The sequence below is a fragment of the Podarcis erhardii genome, assembly GCF_964252035.2.
Source record: "Podarcis erhardii genome assembly, chromosome: 17".
Classification (NCBI taxonomy): Eukaryota; Metazoa; Chordata; class Lepidosauria; order Squamata; family Lacertidae; genus Podarcis; species Podarcis erhardii.
Genome location: NC_138515.1, coordinates 8,425,393 through 8,441,772, shown reverse-complemented (window position 1 = coordinate 8,441,772; position 16,380 = coordinate 8,425,393). Strand labels below are relative to the sequence as shown.

The following is a 16,380-nucleotide window of genomic DNA, read 5'->3' as shown; positions in this document are numbered from 1 at the left end:
GAAGCTGTGTGCCGGCTCCCTCGGCCAATAAAGCAAGATGAGCACCGCAACCCCAGAGTCGGTCACGACTGGACCTAATGGTCAGGGGTCCCTTTACCTTTACCTTAAGGTGGATGGTAGCCCAGGATGGCACAGCGGGGTGGGCCAAGCAGTGGAACAAATTCATAAACATTCCATGATTTTTTAAGGGCACCGCTAAATGTTGCAAAAGGGACGCGGGTGGCACTGTGGGTTAAACCACTGAGCCTAGGGCTTGCCGATCAGAAGGTCAGCAGTTCGAATCCCTGTGACGGGGTGAGCTCCCGTTGCTTGGTCCCAGCTCCTGCCAACCTAGCAGTTCAAAAGCACCTCAAAGTGCAAGTAGATAAATAGGTATCGCTCCAGCGGGAAGGTAAACGGCGTTTCCGTGTGCTGCTCTGGTTCGCCAGAAGCGGCTTAGTCATGCTGGCCACATGACTCGGAAGCTGTACGCTGGCTCCCTCGGCCAATAAAGCGAGATGAGCGCTGCAACCCCAGAGTCAGTCATGGCTGGACCTGATGGTCAGGGGTCCCTTTACCTTTACCTTTAAATGTTGCAAAGACAAAACCACACGATTCCATTCAACTGCATATGTCTTTTATAACGGAGCATTCACTGGGGAGAAATAGTGATAGGAAGGAATGCAAATGCACCCCCAGGCTTATTGTATTGTCTTCTGCACCCCCTCAACTGGACACAAAGGCCAAGAGAAAAAGGCAAGCTGTGTGGGAAACATAGGTAGGGAAATTCGCCTGGGAGAATTGGCCAGTGGAAAAATGGTTGAGCCCCCTCTCCTACCTGCAGATCTTTTCCTGCAGATGTCAAAAGCCCTGTATTTACTGGCATACATGTGATTAGGTAAAGGGTAAAGAGACCCCTGACCATTAGGTCCCGTCGTGGCCGACTCTGGGGTTGCGGCGCTCATCTCGCTTTATTGGCCGAGGGAGCTGGTGTACAGCTTCCGGGTCATGTGGCCAGGATGACTAAGCTGCTTCTGGCAAACTAGAGCAGCGCACAGAAAAGCCATTTACCTTCCCGCCGGAGTGGTAGCTATTTATCTACTTGCACTTTGACATGCTTTCGAACTGCTAGGTTGGCAGGAACATGTGATTAGAAACATGTTTTAACATGTTAACATCCTCAAAAGTGGATGTTAAGATAAAAAAATTCCTTCCAGTAGCACCTTAAAGACCAACTAAGTTAGTTCTTGGTATGAGCTTTCGTGTGCATGCACACTTCTTCAGATACACCGAAACAGAAGTCACCAGACCCTTCTATAAGAAGGGTGCATGCACACGAAAGCTCATAACAAGAACTAACTTAGTTGGTCTTTAAGGTGCTACTGGAAGGAATTTTTTTATTTTGTTTTGACTATGGCAGACCAACAAGGCTACCTATCTGTAAGTGGATGTTAAGAGTTAAGGAAGCTGGAAACCGCTTTATATGTATAAAAGCTAACGGAATGGCAGAGTGAACTGCAGAATGACAGTTTCCTAGATGAGAAATGGCATCTTCTTACCTCTGTTCTCTCCCTTGCCTGTCCAGCTGGGGGGCCTGGCTTTGCTGGGCATCGGCATCTGGGTGAAAGTGGACGGCGGTTCCTTTGCGAAGGTCCTGGGAGCTGCAGCTCCACAGTTAATGCAGCTGATTAACGTGGGCTACCTGCTAATTGCCGTTGGCACCTTCCTACTTCTCATGGGCTTCACGGGATGCTGGGGGGCCGTGAAGGAAAGCAAATGCCTGTTGCTTGTGGTAAGTGCCCTAATTAAAATTGGGAAGGAAAGTCTCCCAGGGCCAGGCTTGGGTGTCATGGAACTTCTGCCTGGCTACAGGATTACACAAGGGCTTTTGCACATTCTGACTGAAATTTGTGCATCTGGGTTGTGTCTCTGAGTGTTAGCAGCAGCTAGTACACGAGTAGGCAAACTAAGGCCCGGGGGCTGGATCCGGCCCAATCGCCTTCTAAATCTGGCCTGCGGACAGTCCGGGAATCAGTGTGTTTTTACATGAGTAGAATGTGTCCTTTGATTTAAAATGCATCTCTGGGTTATTTGTGGGGCCTGCCTGGTGTTTTTACATCAGTAGAAGGTGTGTTTTTATTTAAAATGCATCTCTGGGTTATTTGTTGGGCATAGGAATTCGTTCATTTATATTTTTCTTCAAAACATAGTCCGGCCCCCCACAAGGTCTGAGGGACAGTGGATCAGCCCCCTGCTGAAAAAGTTTTCTGAGCCCTGAGCTAGTAGCTCCAATATGCCATCTTGCCTAGGGGCTCCTAAGGGGTTGATGCATTTGGACAAGGTCCCTGACAGTGCTTTTTTCCAGGGGGGAAAAGGCGCCGGTATGCGCCACACAAGGAAAGGTTCTTGGCGCTGGCAGAAGAACGTGGGGGTGGGGGGAGTAGTCCACCCCGGGTGCCATTCTGGGGGATGCCATTGCGTCTGCCCCCCCCCCCCGTGACGCACACTGCTCGCCACTCGCCCCTGTGACGTACACCACGCCCCCACGACGCGCACCAGCCATGCCCCCGCCTGTTCGCTGCTCTGGGTGCCAGAGATATTCCTCTGCCACTGTCACTCGGACCCTGCCAGAGCATTGCGCTTCCCTCCTTAAGCTGGGCAAAAGCTTCCCAGGCTTTGTGAAAGTGGCAAGAGATGTCTGACCGGAGATTTTGCAGCCCTCCTGCCTCCTTTCCAAAGTTGGGCGGGCTTTGGGAAAGAGATGTGAGGCTCTGATTTGGGGGGGGGGGGGTTGCTGGTACTGCATACTACCAGAAAAAAGCACTGGTCCCTGCAGTTCCTGATCTTTGCAGGAGTCCTCCCTGGCTTCCCTGCACACATTCCTCTCAGGTCAGTAACATGCAGAGCATTTAGCATGGATGTCACCACTCAGTTCTTTTAAATCAAGAATGTATATGATGCATGGCAAGAGATGAAATCCATCAACCAGCACAGGCAGTTGTTGAACAGGAGAATACAGTGGTACCTCTGGTTACGTACTTAATTCGTTCCGGAGATCCGTTCTTAACCTGAAACTGTTCTTAACCTGAAGCACCACTTTAGCTAATGGGGCCTCCTGCTGCCGCCGTGCTGCCGGAGCACAATTTCTGTTCTCATCCTGAAGCAAAGTTCTGTCTGTAACCTGAAGCGTCTGTAACCTGAAGCGTATGTAACCCGAGGTACCACTGTAAAAGGTAGCAAAAGGTTGATGGTGCTATGCTCAGCTATCTTGGAGTGCTTTCATGTGGAAGTATTTTTTGTGGAATCAGTGTTGCTCATGAATGCACATGTTTTTCACGGAGTCCACCTGATGTAGTCATCATAAAAATGTCAGCCTATACATTTTTTACATTTAAGACCCACTTCCCTTCCATGGGACATGGAAACATCTGACGTGTAAAAATCTGACATGTAAAAATAACCCAAAATACACTGCCAATTTGAAAACGTGTTAGTGCATCTTGGGGGGGCTTCATATTACACCAGTCAAATAAAACATCAGAATTAAAAAGTAAAAGTAAAAAAGAAATGGATGTTGCCCTCCCACAAAAACCTGATTTTTGCCCAGTGTGAAACATGATAACCAAAGCTGGTAATGGTTGCTGTTATGAACTTCCAGGGATTTTTTTTAAAAAAAGGTTGTACACTTACACGTACAGAAATACCTGCATGCGTGCATGCCCAGAACAGAGAAATTCTCCTGGAGGTTGGGGAAGGAGTGATTGAAGGAAGGGTCTAAAAAACACAGCCCAGGTATATTCTGTTAAGCTTCACTTGTTGGTAGGGATGGCATAGCGGAATAGCAATTAATATCCATGGCTAAAAAAAACCAGGAATGTGCAAATGTGGAAGGAACTTGTCACAGAAAAACCTGGTCTTTATGACTCATTTGTGATATAAGGCTCCCCTTTCAGAACCACCTTTAAACTTTCAGTTATATTGAGAATGAGTGAAATCTGACCTTTTCCGTAGGTGCACATAGACTCTTTTGAAAGAAGAGCTTAGGATCTGCCACATTTGGCTCCCAGGAGGTCTGAACTAATTAGATTCAGCCAATGTTAACAAGACTCCCTTGGTCAGGTGGGCGGTGAACCTACTTCCTTTGAAGCTCTGAATTCACTGAACATGTTCATAAGTGGTACAAAGGCCTCTCTAACCTAAGTTCTTTATAAAAGATCATAATATATAACCACCAGAGTTTTAAAACTTCAGAGGTAAAGGGTCAGACATAATTTATAGATGACTTAATGGGCAACTGTGGGTGTTATGCTAAACCATCGTTTAACATTTCGCGAACAAGCTGACTTGGGTTTATGTGCCCCCAGCCCTTCCCAGCGCGGCCACAAGCAGGAGCCTGGAAGCTGGTGAAAATGAATGGCAACGTTTTTCTTCCCCCAGACAAATTGTAGTGTATCTTTGTTTAAAACGAGGCAGCTCAAAACCATAAGATTCTGAAGCTGGCTTGTTTCTACATAGCTAAGATTAACCATAGTTTAGAAGCTGGGTGGCATTCTAAACAATGTTTTTTTCAAATTAAGTGGTGAAAACTTTTCTTTTTTCATTTTTTTTAATTGGTTTTCCAAAAATTTAGACAGACAAACAACCATACATCTTAACTGTACTTTATCCAATCTTAGTAACATTGTTAAGTGACTTCTTCAAATCCCGCTGGCTGAATTCCAATGTATATCATTGTAACAGTTTTCCAAAACCGATTTTCTCATAAAATTAACTTAATCACTTAACCTCTTACTTTGTTTCATTTTAACTTTAATTGAATAGCACCCTCCTGTTTGCCACCTCAGGTGATCTCTCCCCTGGCATTTATGAGCTTTCTCTTTTTTTGCTGATTGTGGATTCCTCTTCCCTTTCCCTCTGTTTCCAGTTCTTTGTGGTCATACTGATTCTCTTCATAGCAGAAGTGGCCGGTGCTATCGTGGTGCTCCTTTTCTCTTCTGTGGTAAGTCAGTGCTGGCATCTGGAGTTTGTGGCTTCTGCAATTGGAATTTTGCGGCAAAAGGATCCCTGACTAGAAGTAGAATCTGTGTTGTTTACCAGCAGGAGGCAACACAACACCACCTCTTAATTCTCACATTGTTTCTGGATTAAGGTGTCCCACTAGCTTCTGAAAAAGGCCGGGGGGGGGGGGCAGCACCAGATTTAGGGTGATACAAGAGTATGCAAAACTATGATATAGTGGACGAAAGCATGCACAGTATGAAAGGGGAGAGGGGGAAGGGTGCCAAATTTTATCCTTGCTCAGTACACCATATTACAAAAGTCTGCCCCTCGAAAGGGGGAGGGTTAGCACCCCCTTAGCATAAGCAACAAAGAGTGGCACTTAGTAGACAGCAGAAGCTAAATAATAATAATAATAATAATAATAATAATAATAATAATAATAATATTTTATACCCCGGCCAGAGCCAGGCTCAGGGCGGCTAACACCAATAAAATCACTGTAAAAACATAATAGGGGGGAAAGGGGAGGGGGGGAGAAAAAAACCCAATTTTAAATACAGGTTCAAGTGCAATTTAAAATGCAGCCTCATTTTAAAGTAGCTGATAAATCAAGACCATAACGGGAGGGAAACATAAGGGTCAGACCGAGTCCAAACCAAAGGTCAGGCGGAACATCTCTGTCTTGCAGGCCCTGGGGAAAGATGTCAAGTCCCACAGGGCCCTAGTGTCTTGTGACGGAGCGTTCCACCACATCAGGGGCAGTGATGAAAAGGCCCTGGCCCTAGTTGAGACCAATCTAACCTCCTTGAAGCTCGGGACCTCCAAAGTGTTGTTATTTGTGGACCAGGAGAGGGTATTAGAAGGTCTAGTGTATTTTCCTGTGGACTGAAGTTCCATAAGGTGGGCACCAAAACAAAAACGTCTTTGCTCCATGCTCAGATGATGCTACAGCAAATGATGAAACGCAGAGCAAGGTCTCTCACTTGTTGCCAACATTAAATAGTCCTTCCTGAACAAGAAAGGTCTTGTCAACCTTTTCCCATGTCTCCTCTTTTTTGGGAGTGCTGTCAGTCCCTCAACTCTGTGCATGATCCACTCAACTTTTCCTGTGGTTCCTGACTTCCTGCTGTCTCCCCAGTCCTTTAGCCTCTCTTCTTCTGGGCCTCCTCCCCAATTAGTTTCCTAGCTGTCAGCCTCCAAGTGCGCCCTATATTTGTGTTCCCTCCTGCTACAGCACTCCTCTTGGCTGGGCACTATTTTCTTCAGCCAAATTGATCTTTCTATTCCTAAAGCTGTGTTTACCCCCAACATTCTGTTTCATTACATCCGCAGCATTCAGCATGTTTGTGAACATTCCATGACTTCCATAACTCATCCAGTGTCAGAGAAGAAGGGCAGGCAACAGTTTTAACCTATTGTATAAAACATGAGCGCAAGGAAGTCCTGGTTTTATGTTTTTTTATGGAAGTTATGATTTTCTTATTCACCTGTCTCCTGGTTGCAGGCAGATATATTTGTTGAGCACTTGCAAAATTGGGCCCTGAAGACTTTAAAAGAGGACTACGGCAAGCAAGAGGACATCACAGGCATTTGGGCAACAACAATGAAAGAGGTGAGTGAAGTTTGTTGTTGGGGGCACCCATCTATCTCGGGATAAATCCTAATTTCTGGTGTTGTAAGACAGAGGTTTTGAAAGAGCCTCCAAATACTTTTTGAAATGTTTTGAAATGTGCCTTGAGCTTTGTGGACGCCATAAAACTCAGTCAAGTGATTTATTGCTTGACTGGTCATAAACACATTAAAGGTAAAGGTAAAGGTACCCCTGCCCATATGGGCCAGTCTTGCCAGACTCTAGGGTTGTGCGCTCATCTCACTCTATAGGCCGGGAGCCAGCGCTGTCCGCAGACACTTCCGGGTCACTTGGCCAGTGTGACAAGCTGCATCTGGCGAGCCAGCGCAGCACACGGAACTCCGTTTACCTTCCCGCTGGTAAGCGGTCCCAATTTATCTACTTGCACCCGGGGGTGCTTTCGAACTGCTAGGCTGGCAGGTGCTGGGACCGAACGATGGGAGCGCACCCCGCCGCGGGGATTCAAACCGCCAACCATGCGATCGGCAAGTCCTAGGCACTGAGGTTTTACCCACAGCGCCACCTGCGTCCCATCTCATAAACGCATTACAGTAGCACTATTTACAATCATTATAGCAACAGCTGTAACGGCATACTGTACTTAAGTTTCAGTCCCTCTTTAATGAACAGCAAGACACAGACAGACAGCATCTATAGGTAGTCATGACGCAGCAGGCATCTGTTGGTCAGTCGCCTGCAAAAATCGAAAATGAAAGTTGTTTTATTGGCACTTCCGGCTGAAGCTGCGCATGCCTGGAGTACCACTCCCACTTACATATGACTGTTCTGGAATCTTCTCCCTGTTTCTGGATGAATGACTCCCTAACAGATAGTACTCAACTGGTCTCCTTCTGGGTTTTGTGGCAGTTCAACTATCATCTGAACAGCTGGTGCAACCAGTTTTGTGATTGAAGGAAGATGAACACGTGTGTTTTTTTAAAAAAATAAAAATTACAGAGAACTTCCTTCTTGACGCTTCCTGTACTGCAACACTAAGGCTGTGTTCACAACACCTCCATTAGATGGACTTGCAGCAGAAAATGGTCTTGGGCAATGGTACCTGCTCACCTCTAAATCTTGGTTTATTACCCCTCTTAAGGCTCCCAAACTATTTGAATTCCTTAACTTCCTCAGCTCATAGATATGCCTTTGTAAAGGCAAGATTCAACACCTTCCCATCGAACGTGCTGAGAAATAGATTCTCCAATGGACAGATATCGCTCTTATGTGACTGTAATTGTGGGGCACCGGAATCGTTGCATCACATAATTTTTGACTGTGCTTTTCACCTACCGGCCAGGAGCAAGTTTCTTGCTCAATATCTTAAGGGAATTGCCGATGATACGATTGAAACCAAACTGAGATATCTACTAATTGATGATGACCCCCTAAAATCACTCATGGTTGCCAGATTCTTGATCAGCGTCCTATCCCTAAAGAAGAGAAACGGTCTCCTGTGTGGCTCGGATAACCCCTTTAAACCATGATCTATGTTTTAGGTGATATCACCATTGTTTTAAACCATGATCTATGTTTTTAGGCGATATCACCATTGATATCCTTGATTAATTTATGAGCAGAGGGTGATGTATAGGTTAAAAATTTATTGTAATGTATGATGGTGGTCTTTGTCTTTGTTTTTGTTTTGCTTCGGTTCCTGTTTGTCTTTTGTAAGTTTTGGCGATTTTAAAATTGGAGGTTTAAGTATAATATGTTGGTATGGGAAACTGTCGTGTAATGGGCCAATGGCCGTAATAAAGATCAATCAATCAATCAACACCTCCATTTACTGTGCACTCACTTGTGTTTCCAGTGCTGGGTTTTTTAAGCCATGTCCACAGGACGTTGCCCAAAATGTTTATGTATCTTGTACAGTGGTACCTCTGGTTGCGAACGGGATCCGTTCCAGAGGCCCATTCGCAACCTGAAAAGATCACAACCCGCCTCAGCGCATCTGCGCATGCGCGGGTCGCGATTCGCCGCTTCTGCGCATGTGCGCGATGTCATTTTGCGCGTCTGCGCATGCGCGAGTAGTGAAACCCAGAAGTAACTCTCCAGTATTTCTGGGTCGCCGCGGGACGCAACCTGAAAACGCGCAACCTGTAGCAAACGTAACATAAGGTATGACTGTACTTTGATTAAGATACTGCAGCTTGATGTGTTGTTTCTCAAGCCAGCTTCACAAGGATTGGAGTCCTTAGGTCATTCCTAATTCAAATAGCCAAGGTGTGCACACCTTTGCAATGGATAAAGGCATTCCTGCCCTGACAGCATCCCCTGATGCGAACACAGACAGAAATAAATTGAAGCTGTGCTTTTGTGAAGAGCTGGGGGGTGGCAGAGCTGTGAAACATGATGTGGGTGACAATTTCATTGCACTTTAAGGCAGTAATGCGAGTACACCTTAAGCCAGGCATCCTCAAACTTGGCCCGCCAGATGTCTTGGGACTACAGCTCCCATCATCCCTAGCTAACAGGACCAGTGGTCAGGGATGATGGGAACTGTAGTCCCAAGACATCTGGAGGGCCGAGTTTGGGGGTGCCTGCCTTAAGCCAACAGAGCAGGTAGCTGCTCTGCACAACTGCTCTCCTTAGATCAGTTTGCGCTCCTGATGTTGTACGACTCCAGCTCCCATCATCCCTGACCTTTGGCCATGCTGACAGGGGCTAATGGGACTTGTAGTCCACATCTGGGTGGGCACCCAATTGGGTGTCCCTGCCCAAGCATTTCTTTTTTGTTCAATGGCTGCTTCCCAATCTCGAATGTGCATGCGATATAAAACGGCTACTATAAAACAAGATGGTTGTTTCTCTGTTTGTAGCTGAAATGCTGTGGATTCAACAACTACACTGATTTTAACAATTCCTACTTCTATCAAGCACACACTGAGAAATACCCCTCCTTTTGCTGCTCAGAGAACAAAGAGTGCCAAGAATCCGAAGTAGACCATGACAAACAGGTAACTTGGCTTCCCAGAGATCACAGACTCCATTAATTTGTGTTATTGTGTGCCATGGGCCACCTAAAAAAAGGAGCTTAAAGCAAACTCAGCCCCATCAATCTTTGTGGCAGGGAAAAACAACTGGCAAGTCAGAACCTTCTGGGTCAACTATGCAGTAGTGTAGCGTGGGGGGTGCAGGGGGGGCCGGCCGCACCGGCCGCAACATCTGGGGGTTAGGGTTAGGGGGCGCAAATCCACGGGTTAGGGGGCGCAAATTACTTGCCTTGCCCCGGGTGCTGACAACCCACGCTACGCCACTGCAACTACGACTAATCTGGAAAGTAAGAAATGATAGTAGGAGTTCTCTTCTGTCGATAGAGAAGATTAGAGGCCAAAGTAGTTTTTTGATCTGGCTGAAGTTGGAATCATCCATGTGTTACAATGGGGGAGAAGAGTGTGGAGGCTGCTTACATGTTTCTGAATGGTGCTGATAGTGCTGCTAACCAATGAACTGGTTTATTTGTAGCAATGAGTTCCAGAGGTTATTATGATTTGGCAGTATTCAGAATGGATAGTCAACATAATTGCAAAAATACAACATCCCCCACGGATGCTGTTACAGACACACTGAAGAGATATTTATTCCCCAGATGAGCAAGGGAGGCAAAGTCAGGGGAGCACAAGAAACATACTAGCTTCTTTGGTGTCTGTGCCAATATGCCAACATATATTAACCAATTTTTAAAAAAACATACAAACTTCATATAATCCGCCAATTTAACCCTCAAAGCAATATTTTATGCTCCAGAGCTCCTAAACATGGTGCCTTTAAAGACATGTAATAATTCTTTTTATAAAAATGAATTTCTTATAGTTAGAAAAGTAGTTAACAATATAATTTAAATCTTTCCCCCCCAAATTGTTTTTATTGAATTTCAGAATATTAACAAAGACAAAAAAAGAAAGCGAGTTTCTTAGGCATACCAAAACTAAAGTAAATCAAAGTCATTAGAATCTATCAGCTCATCCAAAAAAAACCCCCAACTCTTTTCTACCAGACAAATAATAATACACTTTACCATTAATGTTGCAGCCTTTTAGAAGGCTCTGTTTTTTCCTGTTATGCCCTATTCTTCTTATTAAGAAAAATCCATGAAGTTACATCTGCTGGCAACCTGATCCAAGAACTGGTGTGTCTATAGCATTACTAAAAGTCAAGATATGTAAGCTTAATATGGAAGTATCAGTGGTAGTGAGCATATTTCTGAAGCAGCCTCTTTTGCATAATGTTATGTACTGAGTTGAATAGGATCCAAACTGCAGCAGTCTGATTGGTCCTAGAACAATAGGATCCAAAATGCAGCAGTCTGATTGGTCCTAGAACAATAGGATTCAGAATGCAGCAGTCTGATTGGTCCTAGAACAATGGAGCAGTATGATTGGTAAACAGGAGCCACCCAATCTGGCTCCAGATAGAAGTGAATCCACAACCTGATTGGCCTACAGGAGAATTCCGGAATTAGCCAATCACGTGCAGCCCATTGTGTAAATAATGTATATAAAGCAAATACTTTGAGGGAACTTTCATTCCCTCCTCACCACTATGAGCTGAATAAAGAGCATGAAATCCACTCTCGACTCTGAGTATATTTCACATAATGTATTTATGTCTCCTTCCAGGGCTGCCTGAATGAATTCCAGGTGTTTCTGAGCCGCAATGGGAAAATTGTTGGAGGGGTGGCTCTAGCTATTGGGGTCCTTGAGGTAAGCTCACACATATATGGCTTGATCACCGCAGGTGCTTCTAGAATGTCAGCATTTTGCATACCAGAACATTAGGTTTGTGCAGTTTAAAGTGGATTAAAAGTCATTGTTGTACAAGTCAACAAAACAATAGCTTTTTGTGGTTTTGGAAAGTGCCAGGGAAATGCCTTGAAAAGGGTAGGATGAACAAATGATTAATGGGAAGATGCTTAACAATCCCATTAGCAAATCAGGATGGATGCTCGTTGGCATAAAACCACCCCATAAAGAAACCGGAACAAATGTTCAATAAAGATCAGACATAGTCCAATGGGACTATATGTCTCTTGCCCCTAGAGTACTACACTGCTTGCTAGTGAGCTACTGCACTGCTAGCATTCAAGGCCCTAAATGGTTTGGGACCTCAGTACCCCCCCGCCCATATCAACCACCTTGGACTGACTGTAGATTGTATGAGGCCCCATTGGTGATGCTGCCAATAGGAGTTGCCCAGTTGGCAGGGACCTGGGACAGGGCCTTCTAGGTGATGGTCCTCTGTTTTTAGTATGCCCTCTAGTGAGGTGCATCAGTCTTCCTCACTACAGTGGTACCTTGGTTCTCAAATGCCTTGGTTCTCAAACGCCTTCGTTCCCAAATGTTGGCTATTGTTTCTGCGGCACCTACACCAATCAGAAGCTGCACCTTCATTTTCAAACATTTCGGAAGTCAAACAGACTTCTGGAATGGATTAAGTTTGGCGCTTTTGTTTTTGCTATTTATTTTGCATTTTTGTTTTTGAGGCTTTTTTCAGTTAATTTGTTTTTGTGACTGTGTGGAACCCAGTTCAGCTACTGATTGATAGATTGTGTGACTGTGGAAATGGATAAAAGCCCCCCATCTAAACAATGACTATCATCAGTACAGATAAGGAAAAAATAATAATTTTAAAATTTATCATCCACAATACTGTCTTATTTCTTTTATAGTATAGTACATTGATTATTGCTTTCATTTTATGGATCAATTGTCTCGTTAGACAGTAACGAGCTGTTTTTAAAAGTCTGGAACGGATTAATCCGTTTTGCATTACTTTCTATGGGAAAGCGCGCCTTGGTTTTGGAACACTTTGGTTTTGGAACGGACTTCTGGAACAGATTAGTTTGAGAACCAAGGTACCACTGTACTAACATTTAGAAGAACTTTAAAACCACTCCTGTTTACCCAGACATTTGATGGTTGAAAGTTATGTCCATGGCAACCCTGAAAATATTGGTTTGAAAGGAGGTGATAGCTTTTAGGAGTTTTAAACTATTTTTAGAAGTTTTAACTGTATTTTTAGAAGTTTTAACTCTAGTCAGACCTCACCTGGAGTACTGTGTCCAGTTCTGGGCACCACAGTTCAAGAAGGACACTGACAAACTGGAATGTGTCCAGAGGAGGGCAACCAAAATGGTCAAAGGCCTGGAAACAATGCCTTATGAGGAACGGCTAAGGGAGCTGGGCATGTTTAGCCTGGAGAAGAGGAGGTTAAGGGGTGATATGATAGCCATGTTCAAATATATAAAAGGATGTCACATAGAGGAGGGAGAAAGGTTGTTTTCTGCTGCTCCAGAGAAGCGGACACGGAGCAATGGATCCAAACTACAAGAAAGAAGATTTCACCTAAACATTAGGAAGAACTTCCTGACAGTAAGAGCTGTTCGACAGTGGAATTTGCTTTCAAGGCGTGTGGTGGAGTCTCCTTCTTTGGAGGTCTTTAAGCAGAGGCTTGACAACCATATGTCAGGAGTGCTCTGATGGTGTTTCCTGCTTGGCAGGGGGTTGGACTCGATGGCCCTTGTGGTCTCTTCCAACTCTATGATTCTATGATTCTATGTTCTAGTACTGACAAGTTTACTGCCGTGGGCTCTTCTGCGAGAAGGTGCAGGATGTGTATATAAACAGTATCACTTCCATGTGAACTTTATGCAATCTATTACCTTCTCCTGCTGTAACCCAGTTCCCAACTGATGTGTTTGCAGGAAATGCTAGCGTCGTGACGAGATAGTAAAAATGGCCAACAGCATTGTTCCATGTCTTCCAGAAGGGTCCTGTGTGTAAAATGCTGCCTCACCTATCCTTTTGCCCCCTAGCTGGCTGCCCTGGCTGTCTCCTTGATCCTGTACTGTCAGATTGGTACATACGCCTGAAGCAAAATTGGCTACCTACCGCTCTGGCTCTAGCTCTCAGCTTCTGCACCAGCCATGAAAGAGACATCGCAAGCATCCTTATTCAAAGAGCAGATGCGGCAATCACTTTTACTGGATCAAAAGAGCGACATGATCCTCATCCTCATTCATAATTATTAGCTACTAATCCATCACTGATCATTAAACCCTAGTTTAACAGTACTTGCTTTTAAAAAACACCCTGAAAAAATATGTAAATATGTTTTGTGCTTCCTTTGCCCTACGTTGTGGGAAATCCAGGGGAGCCTTTACATCAGGGGTTGGGAACATCCAGCCTGTGGGCTAAATATGGCCTCCCAGGCCTCTCCATCTCTCCCTTGGGACTCTCTCAGGCCAGCCCTATTCTGCACCCTCCCTGAATTCTTTTGCTTGGCTGCAATCTGTCCCTCAACATAATAATGCCTCTCATTTGTGAGGCTATAATTTGGGCAGACGTCTCATTTTTAAGGTCCTTTGGCTCTGGTGTAATAGAGAATGAAAATTTTATTATACTTTGTAAAATGGGTATCTCGCTTGATTGTGGAAAACCTCAAACCTGCATTCTTGCTTTCTGATTTGCGATGTAGGCTGAATTGTCTTTTGATCTGTACAGGCCTGCTATCATGTATGCAGGGTGATCAGGTGTGCAGTTTTAGTGCAGGGGAGATTTAAACTATACAGTGGTACCTCAGGTTACAGACGCTTCAGGTTACAGACGCTTCAGGTTACAGGCTCCGCTAACCCAGAAGTAGTACTTCAGGTTAAGAACTTTGCTTCAGGATGAGAACAGAAATCGTGCGGTGGTGGCGGCGCGGCAGCAGCAGGAGGCCCCATTAACTAAAGTGGTACCTCAGGTTAAGAACAGCATCAGGCTAAGAATGGACCTCCAGAACAAATTAAGTTCTTAACCTGAGGTACCACTGTGTGCAGTAATGGGACCTTAAATCAGGGGTGGACCAACTTTGATGGCCCTGAGGACCACATGAGGATGAGGCAGTGAGTTGGGGGCCACATATGCACGCAAACACACACACATATAACCCACCCCCCAGCAACTGTTTTATGAACACACACACACACACATACAATCTTCAGCATGCTCATCAGCTAGGTGGGGAGAAGACATATGAAGAGATTGCTGAGATCTCTTCTCATGCTTCTCTGCAGCCCAGTTGTTTGGCGCTGGACAGACTTGAGGAGTACACCACTTGAAAATGCTCCTCTTCTTTGGTGATCATTTTTAGCCAAGTGTTGGGTTGAAATAAACGACAGACGAATGACAAGTGTCATCTGGGAGGCATCTCCCGAGCATGTCTCAGGGAGTCCCTTTTATTGAATATTACAGCATTGCCACATATGTGCTTGTTGCTGATTGGTTAACACAAATACAATGCAAGGGTTGCATATAGGCATTAATCATCAATAGATTAAAGGTTGGGAAAGGGAACACAGAATTGGACAGGCGTGAAAACCTCCTTATTAAACTATTACTAGTGATTGATATAGCAGGACTTAAACTATTACTAATGATTGATATAACAAGACTTAAAAGAACATAACTATCGCATTCCGTAGATGTGGTTAACCATGCATTGAGAACAGGTCAGGATACGATGTTTCATGAACTCAATGTGAACTAAACATTCTAGGGTGGGTGAGGAAGGAACACTTCAGCTTAGAGCAAAACTTCCCATCAGCCAAGTAAGATTGCCTTCCATGAACACAGTTTTAACAGTGAGTCCATAAGTGACTGTGGAGGTCAGTTCTGGATCCACACGTCCTTCCACAGTGGGGACATAGGTTTCCCGGCAGGAGTTGATCATGGTGAGGGTTTGCCAAACGTGCCTTCCTCTCAGCACGTTTCTCCCTTTCGTCCTGAGTTTTAGCGTCTTCAAAGCCCATGACACCTTTGGTAAAGGCTGTTCTCCAGCTGGAGCGCTTGCTGCCCAATCAGCTGGGCAGTGGGGAGGGGCAAGATGGGACCTCAGCAAATCCCTTCTTCCCAGTCCCCAGCTGATCAGTGCACACACTTGCCCTACTCTCAGATGTGCGGCAGGCTGAGGGGAGCAGGATGGTGATGGGGAAGATGGAAGGGACAAAGGGACAATCATCATCATGTGCCTTCCTCCCAACAGCCCAGGGACGCTGCCAGTTTTCGACTTGATAACTCAGCAAGCGTGGTTAATTAAAAAGGAAGATTTATGGCAAAAACAGAGTTCTCCAGATGGCTCTAACATGCTGCCATTCTCATTAATCATGATGACCCTTCTGAAAGCTGCTTCCAGCGAGACCAGAAGCAACTGAACTTTCTCTTCGTACTTCTTTTCCTATCTTGGAGCTCTCTCATTCGCCGAGACCTCGGAGAGAGGGGATCAGCTCCCTCCTCTTCCCCATTCTCCGAGAGGCTGTCTCTTAACTCTTCCCCACCTGTGTGTGGTTCCAGGGAGCTTTGACTGTGTTCTAGCTGGCTCCCTGCCATTGCCTTATCAGCCTGCATTCCAAGGGGCGGGGGACGATGCTCACCCTGCATGGCAGTTAACCCTCTCTGTTCCTGGCTGCTTCCTTCAATTGGCAGCAACCCTTCCCTGAGGGCTGGCTGCAAACCTTCCCTGGGGGTTGGCTCATTCATGACAGATGCACAAGTGCCACTGCAAAGTTCCTGTGATTTCAGGGAGGGAAGGGAGCTATGCAATCTGTTTGAGGCTGCATATGCCCTTTGGGCAGAGCATTTTCTGTGGACTTTTTCTCCTCCATGCCTGCCTGCCTCTGCTCCCAGGCCCTTCCCAGATTGCCAAAATGTATTTCATTCCCATAGTTTGTAATTCCATCTCAAATTTAATAAACTGAGATTGTTTCAGGCAATATCTGTTGAAAGTAC

General features: G+C 45.3%; 1 protein-coding gene across 3 annotated transcripts in view; it reads left to right on the top strand.

Moving 5' to 3' along the window:
* Nucleotides 1-13,697, top strand: part of TSPAN16 (tetraspanin 16) — a 33,871-nt gene extending 20,174 nt beyond the window's left edge. The window contains exons 3-8 of one of the 3 annotated variants that reach the window (XM_081845590.1): nucleotides 1,565-1,771; nucleotides 4,904-4,978; nucleotides 6,485-6,592; nucleotides 9,433-9,570; nucleotides 11,233-11,316; nucleotides 13,428-13,697. In XM_081845590.1, the coding sequence (XP_081701716.1) occupies nucleotides 1,565-1,771; nucleotides 4,904-4,978; nucleotides 6,485-6,592; nucleotides 9,433-9,570; nucleotides 11,233-11,316; nucleotides 13,428-13,484 (669 nt within the window). In that variant the 3' untranslated portion in view covers nucleotides 13,485-13,697. The remainder of the gene's footprint in view (nucleotides 1-1,564; nucleotides 1,772-4,903; nucleotides 4,979-6,484; nucleotides 6,593-9,432; nucleotides 9,571-11,232; nucleotides 11,317-13,427) is intronic. The other 2 variants (XM_081845589.1, XM_081845588.1) reach the window with 2 other exon arrangements.
* The last annotated feature ends 2,683 nt before the right edge of the window (nucleotides 13,698-16,380 follow it).